General features: G+C 40.5%; 1 protein-coding gene across 7 annotated transcripts in view; it reads left to right on the top strand.

Annotated features, from left to right (window-relative positions):
• The window catches only part of dst (dystonin), a 92,362-nt gene that overhangs the window by 41,032 nt on the left and 31,669 nt on the right, over positions 1 to 19,661 (top strand). For all 7 annotated transcript variants that reach the window (XM_029520285.1, XM_029520288.1, XM_029520290.1 and 4 more), the window contains 25 exons: positions 1,200 to 1,346; positions 2,763 to 2,851; positions 2,928 to 3,036; positions 3,648 to 9,098; positions 9,193 to 9,339; positions 9,439 to 9,654; positions 9,755 to 9,898; positions 9,980 to 10,216; positions 11,342 to 11,494; positions 11,592 to 11,825; positions 11,946 to 12,233; positions 12,630 to 13,178; positions 13,409 to 13,585; positions 14,478 to 14,601; positions 14,920 to 15,128; positions 15,277 to 15,594; positions 15,674 to 15,840; positions 15,915 to 16,071; positions 16,537 to 16,663; positions 16,848 to 16,898; positions 17,341 to 17,576; positions 17,742 to 17,871; positions 18,253 to 18,452; positions 18,543 to 19,041; positions 19,408 to 19,661. The exon at positions 19,408 to 19,661 is cut by the window's right edge and continues 1,215 nt beyond it. In XM_029520285.1, coding sequence (XP_029376145.1) covers positions 1,200 to 1,346; positions 2,763 to 2,851; positions 2,928 to 3,036; positions 3,648 to 9,098; positions 9,193 to 9,339; positions 9,439 to 9,654; positions 9,755 to 9,898; positions 9,980 to 10,216; positions 11,342 to 11,494; positions 11,592 to 11,825; positions 11,946 to 12,233; positions 12,630 to 13,178; positions 13,409 to 13,585; positions 14,478 to 14,601; positions 14,920 to 15,128; positions 15,277 to 15,594; positions 15,674 to 15,840; positions 15,915 to 16,071; positions 16,537 to 16,663; positions 16,848 to 16,898; positions 17,341 to 17,576; positions 17,742 to 17,871; positions 18,253 to 18,452; positions 18,543 to 19,041; positions 19,408 to 19,661 — 10,413 coding nt within the window. The remainder of the gene's footprint in view (positions 1 to 1,199; positions 1,347 to 2,762; positions 2,852 to 2,927; positions 3,037 to 3,647; positions 9,099 to 9,192; positions 9,340 to 9,438; positions 9,655 to 9,754; positions 9,899 to 9,979; positions 10,217 to 11,341; positions 11,495 to 11,591; positions 11,826 to 11,945; positions 12,234 to 12,629; positions 13,179 to 13,408; positions 13,586 to 14,477; positions 14,602 to 14,919; positions 15,129 to 15,276; positions 15,595 to 15,673; positions 15,841 to 15,914; positions 16,072 to 16,536; positions 16,664 to 16,847; positions 16,899 to 17,340; positions 17,577 to 17,741; positions 17,872 to 18,252; positions 18,453 to 18,542; positions 19,042 to 19,407) is intronic.

Here is a 19,661-nt window from a genome sequence, read left to right on the forward strand (position 1 = left end):
GCGTTCAAGGGGAAACACATTGACAAGAAGATGTATTTGTTTCTGTCACAGCTGGAAAGTGAATGGCAGGAAGAGTCCACAGTTGATGCAAGTGGAAGCCCACTTCACATCATCACTGATGCCAAAAGTGGCAGACAACTTTGTCTAGAGTCTGCTCTAAGTCAGAGGTTTCTCGAGACCTTTGAACTTGACAGCTATCGCCATGGGCTTCTTAGTATCTATGAAATTGCGGACCTTATATTTTCAAGAATGGTTGTTGTGGAGGATGTTAACAGCCCCATTGCTGGTCTCTGGGATATTACTCGGAGGAAGAGATTGTCAGTTTTTCACGGTTTTCAACAGGGGTTTACTGACAGAACCACTGCATTAAGGCTGTTGGAGGCTCAGGTGTGCACCGGAGGTATTTGTGATCCCTCTTCAGGGGAGAGGGTTACACTGTCTGAGGCTCTCAAAAGAAGTCTTGTGGATGAGGCACTGACTCAGCAGCTCCAACAATTTGAGCAGGCATTTAATGGCATTGTTCATCCCAAGACTGCGAAGACTTTGCCTATTTTCCAGGCTGTTCAGGAAAATCTCTTCCCAAAGGATGCTGGTTTTCGCTGCATCGAGTTCCAGCTTCTGACTGGAGGACTGATAAATCCGGATACTCAGGATAGAGTCTTGCTTGAGGAAGTAATTCAGAATGGCCTTGTTGACAAAGTTACTGCCACTCTACTTAGAGATGAGAAGTTTCACACCAAAAGTCTCACTTGTCCAAAATCCAAGAGAAGAATTACATTCAGAGAGGCACTTGAAAGAAGCGTATATGACTGCCATACTGGGTTGAGATTACTGGAGGCAACAAAGGTTCTTGGTTTTGGACCCAAATCAACATTTCATTATGTTTGGGCATATAGGCAATAAGCATTTGTAAATATGTGCTTGCCTGAAGCATAACATCAAAATCTTTGTTGGCTTTGTTTAAGCACTGAAGTCACCCTTTATTTTCCCTTTTGAATGTTCTTTATTTTATGGGTACACATGTATTTTAATGTTGTGTTTGATACAAGTCCTAATGGTTTTGGACCTTTGGTGTTTTCAGTCTGATTATAAACGTCATGGGTTACCGTAACCCCCTTCTTTTTTAACATTCCCACATTTTATTTTTTATTTTTTATTTTTTTAACAAACTTGTTAAAACCCATCTGTTCTGATTGTAGAGGTCTGTTGATGAGGAGAAGAGACAACATGGTGATAAAGTTAGCAAACTATTGCACTGGATGTCCAATGTGAAACAGACCCTGAACAGTGATGGGAATGCTGTCAAAGATAGCAATGCCAACACAGATGCTTCTAATAAGTCCCAGGTAAACAGTGTGGGATGATTTTGGTGTTTTCAGTATGTCTTTGCTTAATATGCCGCCTTATATTTGTTGTAACACAGAAAATGCTTTGGTTTTTCTACATTTCAAAATGATATCACAGCAATTTGCTGTCACAGTATGTTATTTCTAATAAAAACACTGTTTACTTTTGATTTCATTTAATTCACATATATTACACTTAACAGCAGGTAGTGGTTGTAATGAAATTATATCCCCAGTTTGCTTACTCACTGAATCACATTATTTGTGAAATGATTGATCACATACATCGCATCTTAAATACCATCCAGTAGCACCAAATGAATGTGTTGCACAAGCACCTCATACTTCAACATCTTCACTAACTAACAAATTAAATCAGTTTGATAGAGTTTGGAATTATGTAATTTAACATAAGACATAATTCAGATTTTGACCCTGTATGTCTGCAAAAATGCTTTCCAAAGCTGCCATTTTACTATATAAATCATATTTTACTTCAGTTGTAGACTTTTCCATGACTGTTATATGTCACAATAGCCATGAAATTAATAGATTAGTGGTGAGAAGCAAATTATTAAGAAAAGGTCTTTCACTGATAGTTCAACACTTTCAGTCTGTACGATGTAATATAGAGACCATCAATACTCATGTATTATGCTCAAGTTCTGAGAAACAGCTTTAGAGCATTTAGCTGTTTCACTGTTTAAGAACAAGCTAAGCTATGTACATATATAAAAAGGTTTTGGAATAGATTAAACCATCTAACCACTATTTTTCAAATATAGTATAGTAGACATCAGACATTACATTTTCCCATTTCATTCTGATGGGATTTCTAATTTTCTGATTTTTGTTTTTTATTTTTAACATTTTATTTATGCTTTTCAATATTCTGCACAATTGAAAAACCAGATTCCAAAACAACAATTATAATGTAATAGTTATAGCTTTTGAAGTATTTTTATTTAATTACATTTTTTTTCATCTCTTGACTCAGAAGACGAGTTCTCCCTTTGGGTTTCTGAAAACACAAAAAAATATTTCTAAAATTCACTTCCCCCTTATGAGAGTGAAATCCAAGAAAAATATAACTTTTTTTTTTTTTCAAGTCATGTCCTAGAAAATTACCATAGCTTTGTCACATTCTGGACTAAAATTAAAAATCTAAACTTTGTCACAGTTCGTTATCAATGGTTCTAATGAATGTAATTAATTTGAGATTAGTTTGCATTTTATGTTCTCCCAGGAAGATTCAACGATTGATATATTTCAGTATAAAAAAAATCAAGTCTGGCATGGTCTTTAGGAATTAATTGTGTACTTGTGTATTCATGAGCTCGTGACCACACATGACTACAGAAGAGTAACAACTATCCTGTATCAAAAGTACCAATGTATTTTTGTTTGATGTTCCAGGTGTCAGTTGAGGAAATGGTCACCAAGAAGGAACAGATTGCTGAGGCACTGAGGGCCACGCAAATGATGCTGAACAAACACAGTGACAAGTAAGCAAAGCTGCTGTGGCCCATGTGCAAAGCCCGCTGTTAAAACTCTCAGCTTCACTGTCTGTTTGTCTCACAGAATGACAGGGGAGGAGATGGAGAACGCCCAGGAGCAACTGAAGGCACTCAATCAGGCATACAATGAACTCTCCCAACAGTGTTCAGATAAGACGACCGCTGCTGAAGAGGTTGGACGCTGGGCTCTTTGTTGGCATGAGTGGATTGTATTTGCGTCTCATGATGTGTTAGAAAACAGTGCCACCTGATGTTCAGTTGCATGACTAACCTTTTTCCCTTAGTGCAGTTTGACCAGTTACCTTTTTGCACTATTCATTTCATTCTCTTACATTGGATCGTTAAAAAAAAACCCCAAAAAAACAACAAAGCTGTACCCACACAAACAGTCTAAGTATACTGTGAACATGCTTCGTTGCGCCTGGCTTTGGTCTGACATTTCACTGTTGTCAATGTGCTTGAGTTCTCTTCAACAAACTTCAACAGGGTAACAGATATGGTCCATAACAGTAAAGTATCTGATGTTACTAACAACTCTTTTTTTTACAAGATGCTGGAAGCTGCTCTTCCAGATGCATGATAGCTTTAAATGTCTTATTTGTCACTCTCCTGTTGCAACCCTGATGCAGTCTTGATCTTGTGCACGATGTTTTAACATGCCCTTGTTTGTTTGGTGGTGAGTACAGATTTTTGTCTTGCTTCTAAATATTTAAAATTTACATGAATAATACAGAAGTTGGTGTTAAAATAGTTCAATAATTTGCTATATTTTCATTTTCTGCAGGTTTCTATATTCAGTGGTGGAATTGGTAAACTTGGAACTGAAACCACAAGCAGCTCAAATGATCATGTGACTTGGATCACTCTCCCAGAAGCCCAGCTCATGACATCTGATGCTCTCAAACAAGATCTCAGTTACAAATCCACACTGAACCACTTGCCAGGGCAGAATGATGCAAATAAGGACAGACAGAGATCACAAGCCTCCCCCGGGTCCCTTTCTGACAAAGCAGCAGCTCGGGAAGGACCCGCAAATGTAGACCTGGTCATCAAGCTATTAGAGGTCGTAGAAGAACGTGATGGAGTGAAGGTGTGCTACACAGGGGACACGCTAACACTGGAGAGTGCACTTCAGGATGGTTTAATATCGGCCTCTGCCTATGCAGAGATTCTCCAGGAGCAAAAGACTTGTCAGGATATGATAAATCCTAGCAGTGCTGAAAATGTGCCACTCTTAGGGCCTGAGCAGGAGATTGAAACTTGTGAGGCCAACAGACTGATATTAAAGGGCCTCAGCAGAAATGAATCACTTATACCTGGGAGGAATATTAACAGTCTGAGGTCGGTTTCTGGAGGTCTGAGTGATCAGGATATCAGGTCATGGCTGTTAGGAGATAAGTTTGATGTAGGTGACATCAGAGCAGGTCAAAACGAAAGTGGTGAAATGCTAGAGGACGTTGGGGACTTCCGAAATGGCGACAGGCTAAAGGTGGATGCGGCTGTCCAGTGTGATGTGATGAACTCTAACAGCACACTTATTGTGCTTGGAAACCAGCAGCAATTTTTGGGAATAGTGTTGCCTGATTCTGGGGAAATTCCAAATGTGTCTACCTCTTTGCAGTATGATGAGCAGATCGACACAGATGAATTTACCAGCACATTGTTAACTAATCAGCAGAAAATAGTAGCTTTTTACATTCCAGGAAGCTCAGAGATTGTAGACATCACATCTGCCACTCAGAATGGGTTGATTGACACCAATACAGCAGACATTTTAAAGTCTATAGAAGTTCCTGACGTGATTCCCAATGTTGATCACCTTAATGAAAAATTTTCCACTTGGCTCATGTATAAAAAACTCACAATTGATGGATGCTACCATGCTGCAGATTGCTTAAAAGTTGACAACATCCCTACTTCAGCAGAGGCAATGCAGTTATTCATATCCTACCTAACTTTGAACAGTTACATTGATCCAAAGTCAGGACAGAGGGTCCTAATTCTGGACACACAGCTGAATAAGACAGTTAAAATCTTTTTTGATGATTTGATATTTTCTGAAAACACTGAAAAAGATATAAGTTCACTGACCTTGAACGTTGATGATTATTCTGAACGGTTGCATTTCGATATGCCAGAGTGCATAAACGAGGAGGCAGACAAATTTAAGAAGAAGACAGAGCACACACTTGATGCTCACGATCATGTTTCCTTAGCAGGAGGAAGAATTTCTTTTGATACAAACACATCCACACATTTAAACACATTTCAGCCTCCTGATTTTGTTTCTGAGGCTGGTGGAAGAACTACTTTTGATGAAAACACACAGCATGCTCTTGAGCCGCATTATTCTGTTTCCTCGGCCAGTGGAAGAATTACTTTTGATGAAAATTCACAAAACCAAATTGGTCCTCATGGTTTTGTTTCGCTGGATGCTGGAAGAAACTCGCCTCACACATTTGATCCTCGTTGTTCTTTTCCCCCAGCCAATCAAGGAATTACTTTTGATGAAAACACACAACACAAATCTGATCCTCTTGATTTTGTGTCCTCAGCTGGTTGCAGAATTACCTTCAACGAAAATACACCTCAAACATGCAATCCTCATGATCTTGTTTCCTCGGCCAGTGGAAGAATTAGCTTTGATGAAGACACGCTTCACATATCTGATCCTCATGATCTTGTTTCTACAGTTGGTGGAAGAATTACCTTTGAGGAAAACAAAGAACATTGTTTTGAGCCTCATTATTCTATTTTCTCAGCTGACGGAAGAATTACCTCCGATGAAAATACTCCTCCCACATTTGATCCTCATGATCTTGTTTCCTCAGCCAGTGGGAGAATTACTATCAATAAAAACACACCTCACACTATTGATCCTAATGGTTTTGTTTCCTCAGCTGGTGAAAGAATGACCTTAGATAAAAATCCAGTTCACATGGTTGAACCTTGTGATGATGCTTCTTTGGCTGGTGGAAGAATGACCTTTGATGAAAACAAACAACATGATCTTGAGCTTCATTATCCTTTTTCCTCAGCCAGTAGAAGAATAACTTTTGATGAAAACGAACAAAGATTTGATCAACATCAAATTTTTCCCTCCACCAGTGAAAGAATTATCTTCAGTGACAACACGCCTCAGATAGCTGATTATCATGATGTTGTTTTGTCGGCTCGTGGAAGGATTACTTTTGAGGAAAACACACAACAAGTTCTTGAGCCTCAAGATTCTGTTCTCTCGGCTGGTGGAAGAATGACCTTAGATGAAAACACACCTCAAACTGCTGAACCTCATGATTTTGTTCCCTTGTCTGGTGGCAAAATCCCATGTGATGAAAGCACGTCTCAGACAATTTATCCAAAAGATTTTGTTTCCTCGGCCGGTGGTAGAATTACCATAGATGAAAACACACCTCAAACAGTTGATCCTCATGATCCTGTTTCTTCAGCTGTTGGAAGAATTACATTTGACAAAAACACAGATGATCTTGAGGCCAAAAATTCCATTTCTCGTGCCAGTGGAAGATTTACCTGTGATGAAAACACATCTCACACAACTGATCCTAATGATTTCATATCCTCGGCTGGTGGCAGAATTACCTTTGAGGAAAACACACATGACGCATTTGATCCTCATGATAGTGTTTCCTCTGCTGGCGGCAGAAATACTTTTGCTCAAAATACACCTTACATATTTGATCCAAATACTCTTGTTTCCTCAGCTAGTGGAAGAATTACTCTCAATGAAAACACACCTCCCGTGTTTGATCCTTGTGATTGTGTTTCCTCGGCCAATGCAATTTCTGCATTTGGTGAGACAAATGAATTTGCAGAGAGAGGCTGTGGAAATAGTTTGCAAATTGATGTTGGGGGAGCTGTTACTGCACCACTCCGTAATGCTGAGTCACTATGCAGTGAATCAAGAATGGACATTAATCCAGCCGAGAGTTTATGCTCTGAGAATTTACTGGAGAGTGATCATGAACCAGACTATGCTGTTCACCTTCTGAAAGCACAGATAGAGGAAGGGTTGATTTTAGATGTTACCTCTGGGAGACATTATGATCTGGAGACAGCTCTCAGTAAGGGCCTGGTAGACGAGATGACTTTACTTAAAGTGCTCGACCTTCAGTCAGATGAAAAGGGACGAGAAAAAGAAGACAAAACATCTGTTTTGAAACAGTCAATCTCAGATGGATCTATTTTGTCCAAGGAACAACAGGCTCTTTTAAGAACACATTGTTCCCTTAGTATCAGTGATTCTTTGCAGTTGGGTTTAGGGACTGATAATGTTAAAAACCTTAACTTGGATCCTGAAGCCAGCACTTGCTCAAAAGAAACCAGCAGCCACTCTTTCTCTGTTGACCATAGTCTGAGATTGATTAAAATGAATGAAGCTGAAATCACAGAGCAGCCAACTGAAAGGGCGGTTGCTGACACGGTACTTGATTTCACAAATGTGGATGTTCGTAAGGAGAATGGAAGTGTTTCAGATGGCATGACTACAGGAATTGTAGACGAGATGAGTAACTATGCACACAATTCTCCTTCAGTTAGTGGTAATGGGCTTAAGATGATCTCACCCTCCTCATGGAATCAAGTTGCGGCAGAGTGTATTAATCAAGCTGACAGGTTGCCTTTGCTGGCTCAAGACACTGAGTCACAAGTCTTAATCAATAGCCAGCTGACAGATAGAGCTGATGAATCCAATGGAGCGATCAAAAACGATGCTTCAAGTACACCCTCACATCTGTTTAGTCAGAATGACATCAAGTGCAACAGCAGCACTGATCCAGAAAGTCAGGCTTATTATGCTTGTAAATCTGACGGCTCAACCATACATGATGGCTTTTTCAACTCTGCCAACACTGCCCAACTGAGCGATCATACACTTAGTGGGAGTGATGTAGACATGACCTCACTACATTACAATGTGTTGTATGAGGAAAGCAGAGATCAAAATGACACAAGTGCAGTTCAGTCACCTTTGGACGATGAAAAAACTCCAATTATAGATTACTCACACAGGGATTTGGCTGAGAGAACAATTATGTCAGTTTCCAAGGGTGATTGTAATGATGGCAAAAACATTACAGAAGATGGCAGCAGAATTGCATTACCTCAGCAAGTGGGGATCCATTCAGAAAGTGACTGTGGTGTTGAATCTGAGCCTAGTTGCTCTCAAAATGGCCAGAAAAATGAACAACAATTGAACTCCTTCTCTTATCAATCTGAAATCGCTACATCAACCAATGATGAAATGAGCCGCAATATAGGAAATGTAGAGGAATGCTCACCAGCAGGCACACAAGTTTCTCTTGAGGATTTGTCAGACTTGGAGCACAATGGTGCAGATCACATTGAGTCACACACAGAGAGCCTTTCCCCAGAGTTGCAACATGACATTAGTCATTCTGAGCAGATCTTTAAGTCAAGAAATGAAAAAGAAAATGCACATATTGAAGGTCATAGCAAAGGTTTAAATTCACCCTCTGCATTATCAGACCTCAACTCAGGACAGTCTGACACCAAAGTGATAGGAGAGTTAGAATCTGATGTTCTATCTGAAAAAAATGGATTAGACATATCTGCCTCTGGAATTTGTCAGAAAGCTGCTGATTGCCTATCAGAGAGCAACATAACATCTGTTGTGGCCTCTTCAGCTCCATCAATGCCTTCTGATTCTCAAAGCACAGACCTCGATGACCAGGAGGCGATTGATTTCAGCGATTTGCAAAAGTCACAAACTCAAGTTGATGAAGGCGCCATCACTGGAGGTCAGAGTACCCCTAAACATTTAAATGAAGGAGAGAGGGAGACATCTGGGGGACTTCGCCTGGATCCACCCCCGCTAAACATCCCCGGTCCAGACAGCAAAGAATGGAAAAATCCAGACATGTTACTGCAGGATGGCGTAGTTCCCGAGAAGACAGAGCAGTCAGATGCTCCAAATGTCCAGCTGCAACTACTACAAGTTCTTAAAAATGTTTCGTCGACTCAAGACCTTTCAATGCTTCAAGAAGTGATAGACTGTCTAACTCTAACTCCCCTGGGGGGTGACCCTCAGGAGGACCACCAGCACATACTGGAGAGCATCAAGGAGGAGAGTTCAGAGGGAGAAGATGAGATATCATCAGAAGATGGCCAGGGTTCCTGTCACTTTGATAGTTATAGAGCATCTCCTCAGTCATCTGGCAACACAGATAGCTTCAAAATGGAGGAGGTTAAAATTAAGGTACAATTTATGCTCTTTCAGCTAAACTCTTATTCCCGCTTTTTTTAGCGTTTGCAAAAGCCGCTCATGCTTTTTATTATTGCTTTTCCCATAGCTGTTCTCCATCCAGGATTATTTGGAGTGTGTTGGGAGACTCCAGGATCACATGGATGTTTTAGATGATGTCAGAAAAGACCTTTCATTCCAAGCATCCATTGGCAACAACATGGAAGACCTGCAGATCCAAATAGAGGAGAGTGAGGTAAGAAATAACAAAACCAAGGCACAGTTGTCCCCTGTGGTGTAATATTTCTTAGTTATGCATGCAACGGGTCCTGAAAAAATCTGCTCTTGTGTTCAGTCGTTGGAGTCCAGACTTTCTAGACAGGCTGCTGTTCTCACAGTTGACTTGGAGAAAGCCAAACAGCTCTTAAGATCTGCTCACAACCACATCCCAATGCAAATCCACCAAGATTTAACCTCAACACACCTGGAACTAGAGGCTACTTTTTCTGCAGTTTCTCAAATGTGTGCAAAAAGGAGTCACTCTCTAATGCAAGCGGTAGAAATAGAGAAGGTCAGTGCCATTTAAAATAATTAGAACACAGCGATGAAGTGAACACTTGTGAACGCTGAACAATTGCACCAGCTATTGACTTACTCAAATGTAATTTCAGGCACATTTGGAATCTACATACCAAAAACATCTTTGCGATCTTAAAGAACTTGCGGGCATCATCCAAAATGACCCTGAGAAGCAGGGAATGGATTTGAACGTGTGTGATATGGACACCCTGAAACATTTGATTCAGCAAAACAAGGTATCTGGTGAAATTAGCATGTTTGTTTCTGCAGTAAGTACAGAAGCTCACTTAACATATGTCCATCTTGTCTTGTTCCAGGACATGGAGAGCAATCTGCTAAAAGACTCTAGGCTGAAATTAGAGGATGTCACGTTTGATATCCAGTGTTTTATTTCTGAACACGCTCAGTTCCTGAGTCCAGCTCAAAGCAGCCACCTACTCAAGATCCTCAGCTCCACCCAGCGAGCTTTCAGGGACCACACAGAGAGACTTGTTACACAGAGGTGCATCTTAGATGTTCTACTGGAGACCAGAGAGAAGGAAAACCAGGAGAAGGTCTGCCTGTGGATATGCTATAAAATATCAGAAGTTTTGTTGAAAAATAAATAAAAGCCCTCTTACTACTCTAAACAAGGGTTGTATAATTAATGGATTATAACAATAGATTAGATGAGATCAGGTAAGACATCTGAACCTTATATAACGGGAAAAACTTAATAAAAAGAAACCACATTTATTTTTGTACAATGTAGAATTTTAATATAATTATAATATTCAGCAGCGCCCCAGCATTCATTCAATATAATTTATTCATGTATCCTAAAATTAATAATTGGCTTTTGTTTCCAGGATTTAGATGTTGCAGTTTTTATTGTGGATGTCTAAATGTTTTATAGAAATAACATCATCGCATGCTCAACTGCACGATCAGTCCTGCCCACTAACCTATATGATGATTGTGTCCTACAGGCCTCAAGACAGCAGCGAACAATTAACAGCGGACAAAATGCATCTTCTCTGTTGGAACGCAACTCAAACCCACTAACACACAAGTCCACCTTGTAATGTCCTTCTGTGTTTATTACTATCACAAGACCAAAGTGGCAAATGGCGAACAAGCATGTTTACAGCATACTAGATTCTGACTCCTTTATGATTAAGGGAAATGTATTATGAGACAGATTTTGCATGTTGCCTCTGTGTGCTTTACTCTTTTCAGGTTTTAATGTTTCCATCCCCAAATATTTACTGAGCTGTTCAGACTATGGGCAGCACGTTGGCTTAGTGGTTAGCGCTCTTGCCCCACAACGGGCCTGTGGCCTTCCTTTGTGGACTTTGCATGCTGTCCCCATGCTTGCTTGGAATTCTTCCGGGTACTCCAGTTTCCTCCCACCGTCCAGACATCATGTTTGGGTTAACTGGTGACTCTAAATCGTCCGTAGATCTGTGTGAGAGTGTGAGTGGTTATTTGTCTCTGTCTGTATCTGTTGGCCCTGTGACGGACTGGCGACCTGTCCACGGTGTGGACAGGTGCTGGGAATGAATGGATGAATGAATGAATCTCCAGGCTAGAGGGATTTATGAAGACTGCTGAATGCAAATGCCTTACTGATGTGGCTCTTCAAATGACAATGCTTGTTGCTGCTGTGTGTAATTTCCTTTTCTTTTTTTCTTTGTCAGTCTTTAATGGAGAGACACAAGGAATTTGCAAACAAACTGGAGGAAGTATGTGATAATCTTACCTTGACAGAGAACCGCCTGATTGGTCATCAGCAGCAGGCTGATAATGCTGAATGTGTCACAGATCTGCAGCAGTATCAACAGGAACACCAGGTTTGAAATATATTTTCTCTGTCCGCATAATTCTTTAAGAAAATTTATCCCATGCTCATACACAGTTTTTCTTGCTTTCTCTTCATCTCACCTCAAGGCTCTGCAGAAAGATGTATTGACAAATGCCAGTGCCTTGAATGAGGTCATAACCAGTACTAAAAAGTTTCTGGAGGAAAACCGAAACAAGCTGACACCAGATCAGATTGCCATCATTGAAAGCAAATTGGAAGAAGCTAAAAGCAAATCCAAGCTTATTAATCAGCGGGCTGAGGAGTCTAGGAAGGATTTGGAGAAGGTTGTTACAACAGCCATAAAACAAGAAAGTGAAAAGGTCAGATTTCCTCCATATGTGTTGCTTAAAAAAAAGCAACAGAATCTATATAATTAGAATACAAACGACAGATAATCCTGATTTGTATTTCTTTAAAAAGTTATGTATATATCTTTTCAGGCAGCAGCTGTTGAGCGGCTTGAAGAAAGTAAAAACAAAATTGAAGGGCTTCTAGATTGGATATCCAACATAGGGAATGAGAACAAGGGTGAAGGTCTGGATCAAACTGACCAGATAATTACAGAGAATGGAAACCCGCCAGAGGAAACCGCAGCCAAGGGACCGATGGGAGCAGATGACGACCCCAATGGAAATGCTTTTCAAACCGCTGAAAATGATTTTGGCAGAGAGACTAGCGGCAAAAACAACGTCTCCCTGGACCTCGACAAGCAATATGACAGGGTCAAGGTAGAGTTGGTCAACTTAATCTCTCAGCAGGTGAAAGACACAAGTAGCAATAAAATGTAGAAGATGTTTTTTATAGCCATTTTCAAACCTGTTTTAACAGCAGATGGAAAAAATTCACAAAATCTCAAATTAAAATGTGACATTTAGAAGAAGGGCTAAGAAGAAATAGGTTAATGCTTATATGTTGATATGCCAGTAATAGTATCAAGCAGAGTGAAAATTTTAGATTAAAGAAACTGGTAAAGGGAATGGAATCATAATTGTAAAAAAAGAAAAAAAGAAAAAAGAAACGGTTGAGCATTTTTTAAACTATGGTGATCGCCAGACAAAATGTATGCAAATAATTAATTGCTGCTATACTGGTGTTGAGCCCTCAAGTCTTTATTGTAATCACAGGCTCGTCATCAGGAGATTCTGTCCCAACAGCAGGATTTGATCATGGCCACTCAGTCAGCTCAGGCACTGTTGGACAAGCAGGCTAATGTGCTGTCCCCAGACGAGAAGGCAAAACTTCAGAAGAACATCCAAGAACTGAAAGGGCGCTACGAGGCCTCACTGACGCAGGCTGAACAGCAGATGAAGCAGGTGCAGTCTGTCCAAGAGGAGCTGAAGAAGTTCCATGTTGACTGTGAAGAGTTTGAGGGCTGGTTAGACGAGGCGGAGGAAGAGATCGAGGCCCTGGGTGCTCCTGCAGCCTCCCTCAATATCCTCAGTGACAAACTCCAGCGACAGAAGAGCTTTTCAGATGATGTGATATCTCACAAAGGGGACCTTCGCTTTATCACTATTTCGGGACAGAAAGTTTTGGATGTGGCTCAAGCTTGTGGAGAATGTGACGCTGCAGCTAAAAATGCTATGCTTTATGTGGATACTTCAGGAACCTGTTCTGCTGTCAAGGATAAACTTGACTCAGCAGCAAGTCGATACAAAACCCTTCATTCACAGGTATTTTACCCCACAGTTCATGAAGAACGAATTTGGTGAATTTTAAGAAGCTGCAGCAGCTTCTTCTTACCACAGGGTGGCAGCATTTATCTTCACATTAGGCTTATAATATTTATTTTGTAAGCAAAGTTAAAATGTATTGGCATTTTTATTTGTAATGTGTCGAGCCTGTGCGTCATTATCAAAATATCATGATACATACACACACTCTATAATTTCTTTTGTTTCAGTGCAACCAGCTTGGCAACAACCTCAAAGACGTGGTTGATAAATACAAGAAATATGATGACTCCAGCACCAGTCTTTTGAAATGGCTCAACGATTCAGAGGAGGAGGCGAGAAAGCAACAATCAGAGGCCATTGCAGCTGACCCTCAAACACTCCAGAAACAGTTAGAAGACACCAAGGCAAGAAATAGTCAGGACAGTGTTGGTTAGGCCGAGTCTTGGTTTGCAGCCTCAAAGTTCTGTGGTGAAAAGTTTACATTTATCTTTGATTGTAGTTTATTTATTCTTTTTCAGTGTAAATTTGTGAAAATTTCCCACATTTCTATGAGGCCTTTGTAATCCCTATGAGTCATATGAAAGAAAGTCTTTTTGATTTTCCTTGCCATGTAAAATTTTGATTCATTATTTTTTTAGTTCAAAAAGGGTGGACATTAAGTAATGAATAATCCATGTAAAGAAGTAAAAGATAGCTTTATTTAGAACTTGGAGCATTGACTGGGGTATAAGGTCATGGCACAATAGACCTGCCTCACCATATACAGTGTTTCCACAGACTTAAGTATAACAAAGCTATTTTTAGCTGTGTTTTCAAGTTCAAACCCACATGTGAGTAGTTTAGTTATTTGTATCTTGCATACTCCTGCAAGAGGATAAGAAACTAGACTGTCAGGGCTGTCGTTGTCAAAGGTTTTGGCTGCAGTTTAAGTGAACATTTCTCTGTCTGTGACTTACAAAGCAGATATGCCAAGATAAGAGGCGCCTGTCAGCCAACCAGAGAGCACTGTACTTGTGGCTTTGGCTACAACTCACTGCATAAATCTAAAGCTTTTCTTTAAATGTACCAGTCGAGGCAGTCAGCTTTGTCAAGCTATATCTGTGGAATGAGTCAATAATACGTAGATAGAGTACAGGCATTCTCGCACATCATCACTCTTCTGCTTTTATCTTCTCTCCATTATACTGGTGAAATCCAGAACTGAGTCACTGTGGTATAAATTGAGGTACAGCTCATGGATTTTTTTTCATGTGATGTTTTATTTTCTCTGACTCTGTCTAAATTATGTATCTCCAGGCCCTACAAGGTCAGATGACAGGACATCAGACTTCTATTGACATATTACGCAAAGCAGCTGAGTCTTTGATCACATCAGAAGGAGACCTGCTGAGCAACCCAGATGAAATCCAGGAGACAGTAGGTGAGGGAAATATCAAAGCATAGAGCAGATTTTACACTAAATGATTTCATGTTTCATCATTCACACTCATGGGATGCCAATTGAAAGAATCTAGACGTCTAGAAATGATGGGGATAAAAAGTATTTTATTTAGCTTGAATTTCATAAATGTTTTAGTCATGTAAAATCAAGGAACTACTTTTAATTTACCAAAATCTTGTCATTTAAATTCATTGCCAAATGAGTTTCTGCCTTGCTATGAAATAATCATCACACAGTGTGTCCAAATAGAAATTGTTCAGCTTCAAACATGACCTCATTTGTGTTTATGTGTTGCAGATGACATAGTGGAGCGCTATGACAACCTGTCAAAGTCTGTAGGTGATCGAAATGAGAAACTACAGATCACGCTTACTCGCTCAATGAGTGTCCAGGATGGTTTGGATGAAATGATGGGATGGATGGAGGGAGTGGAGGCCAGTGTCCAAGGGAAAGGACAGATTCCATTAGACTCTGCATCTATTGGAGACATCCTCAGCAAAGAAGCAGTGTGTCTTCTTGTCATAATTTAAGCAAAACTATTATATACAGCAATATATATACATGTATATGTAAAATGTTGTACATGCTTGACTTATTAAGTAATATGCAGATTCTTCATATGCTCTCTGCTATTGTCCATCTTCTATTATTAAGGCGTTAGAGCAGGACATAGCAAGTCGCCAGAGCAGCATCTCAGCCATGAAAGCCAAAGTGAAGAAGTTTGTGGAGACGGCGGACCCATCTGCTGCTGCGCTTCTGCAGTCGACAATGGACACCCTCTCTCAGCGTTTCAGTGATGCTTGTGACAAGCACAAGCAAAAGGTCTCCCAACTGGAGCAGCTGAAAGAAAAGGTGGAACAGTTTGAGACCGTTGCAGATAGAGTTCAACAGTTTGTTGTGAAGCGTTCACAGGATCTACATGAGACAGATGGGCCAGGGAAAACCTTCAGTGAGCTTTCTGAGCTAATGCAGGTCAGTCTTCTGTCAATGAATGGATGGATATATGTGGTGTCTTTAAAACTTGAACAAAGATTGACTGATTTCACTGTAGAGTACGAAAGTGGAAATGACTGAACATGCCGCCGATTTGGAGAAGCTGCACACTCTGTCCAAAGAGCTGTCTGAAATAAGCCCTGAAGCAAACCAAGCCCAAATCCAGAGCAAGATGGAGAATCTCTCCAATATTTTCACCACCTTTAAAGGCACAGTCAAAGAAAAGTAGGTTGGGACACATTTTGATATTAGACACATGGATGCATTATATGACAGATTCTTATCTTATCTTGCTACAGAGAAGAAGAGGTATCATCCTGTCAGGACCAGCTGGGAGAGTTCAGATCTGCAGCCAGCACACTCACCAAGTGGCTGGAGGAGACCAATGAGAAAGTACCTGCAGTTCAGCCAAGCAGCAGTGAGAAAAGCCTGCAGAAGGACCTGCAGACAGTCAACGTGAGTCATGAGACAAATAAAGAAACAGAAAGAGAGTATTTATTTAATCAAACTGCACTTAAATGTCGGAACAGGAGCCATTGGTGTAATACTATACAACTTTTGTGAATTTTTTTGCAATAGATAGATAGATACAGATTTTTAACAAGTTTACTCCCCAAACTCCCATCTCCCCAAAATCCTGCTTTTTCTGCCAACTAATGACAAATGAACGGAGTTTTCATACACAGGACAGATCTGGGAGTGAAACGCCATGTTGTCTAGCAGGAAAAACTATTGTCATCCCATGATGCTAAGGAAAAATATCACAAAAGTACTCCCTAAATCCAGTATCAAATGGAATAAAAAGATGTGAAATTGTCATTTTTTAGTCTTTTTTTATATCTTGCATCTCACCTTTTACCGTCACATGCTTTTAAATCTATATCTTGCAACTATATATCTGTCTCATTATTCTTTTACAAGGGTTTATTAGAGGAATGGATGTCCAAAGGCCCAGCTGTCCAAGACCTGAACAGTAAAGGATCAGATCTGTGTAACCTCATTACTGTCCTCACATCCCCTGCCAAAACCAAGACTCCAAACAAGTCAGGTAAACGTCAGGATACTTAACTTCATATGTCTGAATCCTTCAGTGGAATGTGAAGCATGGTGTTTGGGCATTCTTCTGAGAACTGTATTCACTAACAATTAAGGACTGGAAAATATATTTTTCCAGGTATCCTAGTCAGCCTGACTGTCTTTTACTCAAGCTTTGTTTCATGTCTTTGCATCAGCTGTTACTAATGGTGCTGGTCCGGCGAGCCATTCCTACCTAACTAATAAAGGTAATGAAGTGTGTATGTGGTCTGCTGTGAGGGTATTATGGCTTCAAAACACTGCTATTTCTATGGAGGCTCTTTGCCAAATCTATATAATAGTAACTTCTTTTTATGAGTGATGGGAACTTCACTGATTTGCATTTATGCAAGTACCTTTTTGTCTGAGCCCTTGCTTGTCCCAACCTGAAGAAGGTTGAGACATGAAAAACAAACCTGTTTGTAGGGATGATTCCTATATGCTTTTAAAGCTATATTAAAGATATTCATAATCAGAATCTTTAACGCTGGAGTCTTATTTGCAAGGAATTGGTGATATTTCAAATTCTGAACTTACTTGTGCCCTTAAGTCGATTATATTAACAGTGCATCTCTATAATCATAACCTTGTTATTGTACTCTACTATATTCCCAGAAAGGAAACATGATGAAATTATTTTGATCTCCTCAGAGCTGATGGTAATTCAGCAGAACATGTCATTCATCAATGAGGGATACACAAGCCTTGGGGAAACGCTAAAAACTCGAGCCGCAGAGCTGAGTTGCTCAGTGAAGGAGATGACAGAGGCTCGGGAAGAGACAGAGGACATGTTGACATGGCTGAAGGACATGAAAAAGACTGCAGCGTCATGGAATAAGACAGCCACTGAGAAAGATGTTGTGAAAACACAGCTTGAACAGCAGAAGGTACAGAACATTTGTTGTTGCTCACCAAAGGCACTGTTATGTTTAATGAAACTCCAAAACTACGCCCAGTCCTCCCTGACTTTGTTTTGCTGTGAATGAGATACTGAAGTTAACATTTTTGAAAATCAAAGCCTTTAGCATTCATAATTCATTTTCTTTGGTCAGGCGTTTGAAGACAACATGGGGCAAAAGCAGGAGCAGCTCCAGAAACTCAGAGAGAAACTCCTCGACTTGATTAAGACTCATCCAAACTCCCCCGAGGCAGCAAAATGGAAGCAGCTGTTGGCAGAAATAGGTATGCGCCAAGGTGTTGTGTCCAGATGGCCCTGGGTAATTTATGTCACTGAAATTGTCAGAGGTATGTTAAGTCCCATTGATGAAATATGTCTCATCAGAGCGCCGGTATTTGAGTAATGGCTTTTACAAAATGACAGTATGAAATATGACACCAGTTTTATTCCTGATGTTCATCTGATCGTCTAACACCGTATTCATCCAACAGAATGTGAACCTGCATCACTATGTGCTCTCTGCCGCACCAGTTAAATTAACACATTTGTAGTGCCAAGTCCATCACAGTGGGAAGTTTGCTTGGTGAACAGTAGGATAGTGGATGGAAAGGTGTGATTGTGCTGACTAACACAGGCTGGTGTAATTGTTGTGCCCTCCTGCTTAGATGCTGCTTGGGCAAATATCACTGGCTCTGTAGAGGAGAGGAAGCAACACCTGGAGCAGTCCAACAAAAATCTGGACATCTTCCAAACAACGGAGCTGCAGCTTGGACAATGGCTTTCAGAAAAAGAGCTGATGATGAGTGTCCTAGGGCCCCTTTCAATAGATCCAAACATGCTTAAAATGCAGAAGCAGCAAGTTCAGGTGAAGAAAGCAGTTTGGAATTATGTGATGATTTTAAATTCTTTTAAAAAAGGCCTCTCTTGTTAATCTTGATTAATTTCTTCTCTTTAGATCCTCCAGAATGAATTTAAGAGCCGTAAACCTCAATATGAGCAGCTTGAAGAAGCAGCTTCATCCATCCTAAGCTCCTCAAACAACCAGGATCCCTCCAGTGGGAAGCTGGTGAGAGAGCAGCTTGCTGCCGTCACCCAAAAGTGGCAAGGCCTAACGGGACAGCTGGACCAGCGTGACAGTCTCATTGACCAAGCTGTGGTGAAGACAGGGCAGTTTCAAGAATTACTGAGGAGTCTCAGTCAGACAGCCACTGAGCTGGAGAATCAACTCATCAACCATCAGGGACACAGCACCCAGCCTGATGCTGTGAAGATGCAGCTGGAGGATGTCCAAACCATCTCAGCTCAGCTGAGAGAGGAGAGGAAGAAGCTGAAGGAGGCTGAGGCCATCAATGCAGAGCTCACAGCGATATTGACTGAAGACTATCTGAAAGCAGATCTAGCAAGGCAGCTGGAGAGTGTCAGCAAACCTTTCAAACAGTTGGAAGAGAAAGCAGGTTTGGCCTTGCAACTTAACCTAATAATGTAGTGTTGTAATGTTTGGAAAGAAGAAACAATTCTGTTCATGTTGAATCACTGCAGAGTATATTTATTCTATGACAACAACTTCCTAATAGTCTAAACTGCTCAAATAACAAATGTTCCTCTGGACTCTGGTCAAGATTTTATTAATATTATTTATTTAACCTCATTCTATAAATTTATGACTCTAGCATAGTTGGTGTAACGTGAAATTGGTTATTGAACTTTATCGGGAATACAGAATCAAAATTAGAAAAGGTTATCTGCACCTTCCATAGTCGTTTCTGTGTGAAATTGGTTAACATCTTTACCTCATCACTTGTCATTTGTCTCTGTTGTAGCGAAACGAATTGAGCAGCTAAACTCCACCTTCGCCAGCTCACAGCAGTTCCATCAGACCTCCAAAGATTTCCAATCATGGCTGGGTGAAAAGCTCCAGGACCTGTCTAAGCCCCAACCCATCTCTGCTAAAGTGGACATCCTGCAACAAACCGTGGAGGAGCACAGTACGCTCCAGAAAGCTCTCAGTGGACATGAGGAGACTTACAACACAATCATTGGGGAAGGGGAGATGCTTTTGCATGACACTGATGGT

The sequence above is a fragment of the Echeneis naucrates genome, chromosome 15, assembly GCF_900963305.1.
Source record: "Echeneis naucrates chromosome 15, fEcheNa1.1, whole genome shotgun sequence".
NCBI classification, from domain to species: Eukaryota; Metazoa; Chordata; class Actinopteri; order Carangiformes; family Echeneidae; genus Echeneis; species Echeneis naucrates.